The 7,035-nt window shown below is 43.2% G+C and overlaps 1 protein-coding gene across 1 annotated transcript; it reads left to right on the top strand.

Moving 5' to 3' along the window:
- Nucleotides 1–1,073: 1,073 nt before the first annotated feature.
- Nucleotides 1,074–6,706, top strand: LOC140223904 (uncharacterized). The gene is made up of 2 exons (XM_072296407.1): nt 1,074–1,235; nt 5,888–6,706. Exons 1-2 carry the CDS (start codon nt 1,074–1,076, stop codon nt 6,704–6,706), a joined length of 981 nt encoding a protein of 326 aa, XP_072152508.1.
- Nucleotides 6,707–7,035: the final 329 nt, after the last annotated feature.

The raw sequence follows: 7,035 nt of genomic DNA, 5'->3' as shown, positions 1-7,035 counted from the left end.
TCCCTAGAATGAGAAAATCTTTGGTGGACTATCCGCTTTTGATGCCAAGGCCCCAAAAACAAGATGGCGGCCAAAATGGAGGCTGAAATTGAAATGTTGGTGAAACGGCACAAAACGTCAAGAGAGATGTCGATCCTCATGTTTTTTGAATCGTAGATTCCAAAAAAATTGTCATACAGACCCCTCGACCCACGGAAATGACCAAAATCCAAGATGGCGGCCGATTTTGGCTCTTTAATGGCTAAAACGTCAAATGAGGAGGAAAGAGAGGAGTAAACACCCCAGATATCTGTTTTCGAGGTCACCGATTCCAAAAAAATAGGAGAAAAAAACATCTCATGCCAAATGGTACTGATTTTGACCATGCAAAGGCCGAACTCGGCAGTCATTCTGATTAGAGTGTTCAGAAACACTCTATAATCGGGACCTCTCGACCCACGGAAATGCACAAAATCCAAGATGGCGGCGATTTTGGCTCCTGAATGGTTAAAACGTCAAATTCGGAGCAAAGTTCCCGATCCTCGAAAAGCCTTTCAGGGAGTTCACTTACCCTCAGGTCTGCCACATCCCACCTCGGGCCCTAGTTCCAATTTTAAGATCCCGGCCCCATGACTGCCACCAACCTCCCCCACCCCACCCCCGGTCACCTTACAACCAGAAAAATAATTTTTAATATCTTAAAGTTTAGAGCGCACAGTTGTAAAAATATCATTATCTACTAAAAATCTTTAAAATAGAAGCAAACCTCTATAGCAGTAAAAGGAATTCTACAGTGCCCCAGCGAGTTTCAGAAAATTTATTCACCTTTTATAAAATTTTTCACTTTTCCTTATGAGACAAGGGTTACATGTGAATATGAAAAAGTGTGTCATGGGCGGCACGGGCCTCTCCAAGGCCCGGGCCCCGGTACCATGGACCCAGTATCCCCACCCTTGTGGCGGGCCTGCTTACCCTCATTCCTTCTAAAACCCTATGTCGCTACCCTTTCACTGGGCATCCACTTCGTCTCCTCCCGGGAGGAATACCCAATCAAGCATCTTCTTTGGCAGTCCTTCGTCCGTCATTCTATTAACATGGCCATACCAGTCAAGCTGTCTGATCATGTCGTCGAATACCATGACATTTTCGACTCCCATGATCTGCCGCACTCTTTCGTTGCGAACCCGATCGTTCCTAAAAATTCCTACAGCCACCTCCTCCAGAAATCTATCTTCGTAGCTCTCAGCATCCCTTGGGTCCGTTCCTTCAGCTGCCAAACTTCACTGTCATATGTAAGAATACTTTTGACTTCAACTTTGTAAATTTTTCTCTTGTTCTCTTTGGAAATCCGCGGAACCCAGAGGATTCCATTGAACATCGCTGTGGCCTTCGTTGCTTGGATGTTTCTTTCCTTGATCCCTTGATCCGTTCTTCCATCCTGCCAACCGCACCCCCTCCCCCCCCCCCCCCCCCAAGTACCCATAGTGCGCGCAGCCTTTGATCTGCTGCCCATCCTCCAACTCAGTGCTTTGCTGATCACCTCCCTTTGTCAGTTTCTCGGATTTGCTGATGACCAAGTGGTGATTGCTCAAGATCAAGATGACGCCTAGTACATGAAGCGCAATTTGGTATAGCTGAGTATCGAAAGTCGAGTTTAGAAGTCAGCAAATCCAAATAATTACTATATAATAATCTCCCGGACGAGATAAGGTGATTCCTTCGTATTATGAGGCGCTGAATGCGGAAATTTCCTCCGTTCCTTCTCATCACCCTGCAATGGGCCGGGCCTGGAGTTTTTCCTTATAGATAATATGTCACAAAAATCACGATAAGCGCTTTCGCAAAGTCTGAAATATACTCCTCACTTCACAATTAGCGTAATAAATTTCCGTTTTTTTAAGCTGCCCGCCTCAAAAACGATACCACGGCACAGGTGAACATTTCGTTAGAGGAGTCGTTCCGTTCAATCCCTCCTCAACATGGCAGACGCTTCCGCGCGCAAGTAGAGGAGAGCATGAGGTCAATCACGGCGGATATCTGTCAACGCGAGAAAAATGTGAATGTGTAAACACGCCGATTGTTATCAAGTGGTTAGAATCATCGTCCCATCTCAAGCATTTTGGTGGATTGGCGTCAGCTATGTTGAATATTGCGTAGTATCCTTGTAAGCAGGGGTTGGATGGAATATGACTCCTCTAACGAAACGTTCACCTTTGCCGTGGTATCGTTTTTGAGGCGGGAAGCTAAAAAAACGCAAATTTCTTATGCAAATTGTGAAGTAAGGAGTACATTTTAGACTTTGCCGATCCGCTCATCGTGATTTTTGAGACATTTCTATAGTACTACCAAATCTTATTTTTGATCCAGCAAAACTTTGCAACAGGCCGATTTTCTGGAAAAGTCGATTCCGCCCGGAAAAATTGTCATTATCCTGGTCAGTTTTCTGGAAGACTGAGGGGTGGTCGGGAATTATAAACGCAATTTTCAGATTCAGTGGCTCAAAACACACTTGCTGGAACTTTGCTCCGAATTTGACGTTTTAACCATTCAGGAGCCAAAATCGCCGCCATCTTGGATTTTGTGCATTTCCGTGGGTCGAGAGGTCCCGATTATAGAGTGTTTCTGAACACTCTAATCAGAATGACTGCCGAGTTCGGCCTTTGCATGGTCAAAATCAGTACCATTTGGCATGAGATGTTTTTTTCTCCTATTTTTTTGGAATCGGTGACCTCGAAAACAGATATCTGGGGTGTTTACTCCTCTCTTTCCTCCTCATTTGACGTTTTAGCCATTAAAGAGCCAAAATCGGCCGCCATCTTGGATTTTGGTCATTTCCGTGGGTCGAGGGGTCTGTATGACAATTTTTTTGGAATCTACGATTCAAAAAACATGAGGATCGACATCTCTCTTGACGTTTTGTGCCGTTTCACCAACATTTCAATTTCAGCCTCCATTTTGGCCGCCATCTTGTTTTTGGGGCCTTGGCATCAAAAGCGGATAGTCCACCAAAGATTTTCTCATTCTAGGGACCAAAATGAAGGAGTAAACTTGCATCACAAACGTGCAAACGGGACGTAATTTTCGAACACATGCTTCCCTGACTATGCAATAAATCGCCTTTTTCCGTTATTTTTGAGCATTTCCGGCCGGTTTTCATTTCCGTTTAAATCCGTGCCCCATCGATGCACGTTAGTAAGTGTTTATTACTCGAAAGTATATACCTTAAGGTTAAAATAGAGAGAGAAAATTGGAAATTGCAGTCACAATCTATGGAAAGCATCCGGTTACGGTGTGAAAAATCGTTTTTTTTGCGTCAATTTCGAGGATTTTCGGTCGGTTTCCGGTTTCCATCAGGCCGTTAATCGATCGGTAAATGTATGGAAAGCGTCGATAGTCTGATTTTATACATTTTAGAGGGTAAACTGGGGGAAAACATCGTTAATTGAAGTGTTCATTATCGAAATATTTGGATTAAAATGTAAAAAATCGTCTTTTTTTACCAATTTTTGACCTTTTTTGGCCTATTTGAATTTTTTTAGGCCCTTAACCGTCCGATGGCAATTGAAAAAAGTATATCAACCGAAAGTATATATCCTAAGCTTGAAGTATAAAAAAAAAATCGAAAATCGGAGAGACTGTTTTTTAGATAATTCAGTTTGAACATTGAATGGCGAAAAAATCGTAAATTTTAAAAAACTCTAAATTACGGCCGTTTAAATAATTTTTAGCTCAATTTTGATGGCATATTCAGAATCTACATGAAAAATTGGTCTAGAAACACTCTTTCAAAGTATGATGGATTGATACAGAGTCTCGCTATGGAGAGTCAAAGAGAGGGAAGTCGAGAAAATGAGAATCGCTAAAACGGGCTTTTTTGAATATCGCTAAAATTCACCCCATCTTTGAGGGTCGATATCTCGCGAACGGGGCGTCGGATGGGAAAACCCTTCAAATTAGTTTCTTATAATGATGTGAAGACCCCGTATATCAATTTTCAGCCAAATCGGAGGGGGTCGGGTTCCGAGCCTGGCACAGTTGACGTGGAATGACCCAGAGCCAAGAATCATTTTTTGCTTCTGATGATTCAATATCCGGGTAAATCTCATCAATAAGGTGTTCGACTGAATTAACTGCGACACCAAGAGTTTCTGACACGCCTATCATACCATTGGCATCTCCAATGTCACCATTACCTATAGGTATATTTAATAGCATATCAGCAAACTGTTTCGAGGCACTCTCTTCACCTAACTGATGTACCCTCATGTTGATTGTTAGGGACCTTTTCTGAACAAATTGCCAAATGTAAGACCGCTTTAGACATGCATTTACCTCATCAGCTCTTGTGCCTCGCGAAATAACAGGTAGTGTTTGTCTAAAATCGCCTGAAAACAACATTGTAATTCCACCGAAAGGACTGTCGACACCAATGATATCACGGAGTGACCTATCCACTGCCTCCACCGACTTTTTATGTGCCATTGTACTCTCATCCCATACGACAAATGAGCATTTCCTCATCAGATATGCCTTACCTGAATTCTTCGTTATACTGCACATTAGGGTGTCCGTGCTATTGAGGTCAATTGGTATTTTAAAAGCAGAATGCGCTGTTTTCCCTCCTGGGAGGAGGGTAGGTGCTATACCTGAAGAAGCGACCGCCAACGCGATGTTGCCATCACTTCGTAATTTATAGTCTGTCCGAGATGGGAAGGTCCGTGGAAAGTCGGAATTAATTGCACTATGTAGAAACAAGGGTAGCGTTCGAGCCATTGTAAGAGATGAAGACACTGAACCAACCCTGTGTCGTGGCGCACCGCACAGAGGGCTGACTCCTTATGAGTCGCTTGCCGCATCGCGCAGCTCGGCGCCTAGCACAGGAATTTGCGGCTCCAGGTTCATATCCCGGGAAAAACCGCCGCTCCGAGGTCCATAGCCTCCTGTGCGGTGGCTGCGGCGTGCGCGAAACATCGATAAGTGACAGTTGACGAGGGTCGAGACACCCCCACCCTGCAAAATAGTGCTAATTATTCCGACTTTCCACGGACCTTCCCATCTCGGACAGACTATAGCTAACAACACGTTAATTAGAAAAGTTTTACCTGTTCCACCTGGGGCATCTAGAAAAAATGTTACTCCAGAGGAACTATTTATGCTTAAAAGTATCTCATCGTATAATGATCTTTGTTCATCCGTTAATTTTATTAAGTTCTCTGCGACAATTTTTTGCATTTCATTCTGATCATAACTGATTTCACGCAAATACTCCTGATTCAGACCCATATCGTCACCCTTTTGTGGCGATGGTAACCCGTAGCTGCTCAACGGCTGACCTCCAACTGATAAAACAATTTCTTCTAATTTTTTCAGACACTCATTTTCTACCCATCTGCTAAATATTGGAACAGAGCTATCAAAAAGTCTTCGGTGACCATACATTATGTCCTCCGAAAGGCTTTCTTTATACTTATTCCATAGAAACATGGGATCAGAAAGTCCACAAAATACTAACAACGTGGAAAAAAGATTTCTCATTTGACTCAGGCTATCACAAAGCTTCGCCTCCGCGAGAGTGTGATGCCAATTTGAATCATCTTCTAACAGTCCGAGTGCATTACACGCAGACTGATACGTCTCAAATTGAACACCGTTAACGGTCCTCAATGCCTGGAATGACGTTGGGCCGTGAATATGGTGCAAAAGCATGCGCAAGTAATAGCACTCTCTGTTAGCGGGGTGCACCGTGTAAACTCGGCCGATAACATGCTCTCGTTTAACACCAGTCCATCCCTCGACGGGAGAACCCCTTTTTTCTTCGATTGAACAAACCTGATTGTTTATCGAAAGTGTAAAATTCTGGGACATTTTCGTATAATAATGTTTCTGAAAACTTATCATTTTGACAAAGCCTAAAGAACTGCCAAACATCGACGGACCAACGTTTCTTAAAAGAAGACTGATCATTCATGCCATCCTCTCCATTCTATGGTATGGAATTGAAATATGGGCAACCTCCTGCAATAGGAAAAAGAACACAAACCTAATTACCACCACCATCAGACCTCTCAAGAGAAGCCTAAGCTCAGCCTACAAAACTGTCAGTAATAGTGTACTTAATGTCATCACCGATTTGCCACCAACGGACCTTTTAATTGAAAAAAGACTTCGCACAATCAAAAAGTCAGAGGATAAGGTTGAAATAGAAATCGACATCAACAGAAGATGGAACCAAAGATGGATGGAAGAAGGAATGGAAAATAAGGACAAATGGCTACACAAATTGCTCCCCTCACTTCAGCCATGGATTGAACGCAGTCATGGAGACGCCGACTTCTACTTGTCTCAATTTTTCTCTGGACACGGCTCTTTTAACTCATACCTATACAGATTTAAGCTTGCTCCCTCCCCTTTGTGCCCCCTATGCTTGTCTGCTCCGGATACGCCGGAGCATACTTTCTTCGGCTGCACACACATTGAGGGAAAGAAGAAAGAATTAGAAACTAAATTAGATACAGATATCTCTCCAACAAATATTATGAGTCTCATGCTTAACTCAACAGAAAACTGGGAACTCATTAAAACATACATAACAAAAATTATCAAAACCAAGATAGCAACTAACAATTCTTTAAACAGCCAATCCACCCCAACACTAAGTGTTGCAGCCGGAGAAAAATCCCCCAATAGGGATGATTCCGGCATTATCCGGGCAGACACGCAGCCGTGAGTTTGGTTTAGTTGGTCGGCTCGACCTCGGTCCCCGATCTCCCTAGCCAGCTCCTGATCAGAGCAACTTTCTAAATTAGAGCCTAAACCAACATATGATAGTTTAACCATCTAGATGACCATCTGGCCGAAACCCACCCCATGTTGGGGTGGTAGTGCGAAACGGATGGAAATCGAAACCCCCGACTTTGTCCACACAGCCGGCGGAACAAGATGCTTAAATTGTCATATCTTCGATAAGATTCGCCACTTTTTCTCCCGGAAGAACTACAAAAAAAAAAAAAAAAAAAAAAAAAAAAAAAAGCCTAAAGAACGCCATTAAAGTCGTGT

This window comes from Bemisia tabaci, chromosome 2 (genome assembly GCF_918797505.1).
Source record: "Bemisia tabaci chromosome 2, PGI_BMITA_v3".
Classification (NCBI taxonomy): Eukaryota; Metazoa; Arthropoda; class Insecta; order Hemiptera; family Aleyrodidae; genus Bemisia; species Bemisia tabaci.
This window is presented reverse-complemented; position numbering and strand designations above follow the sequence as displayed.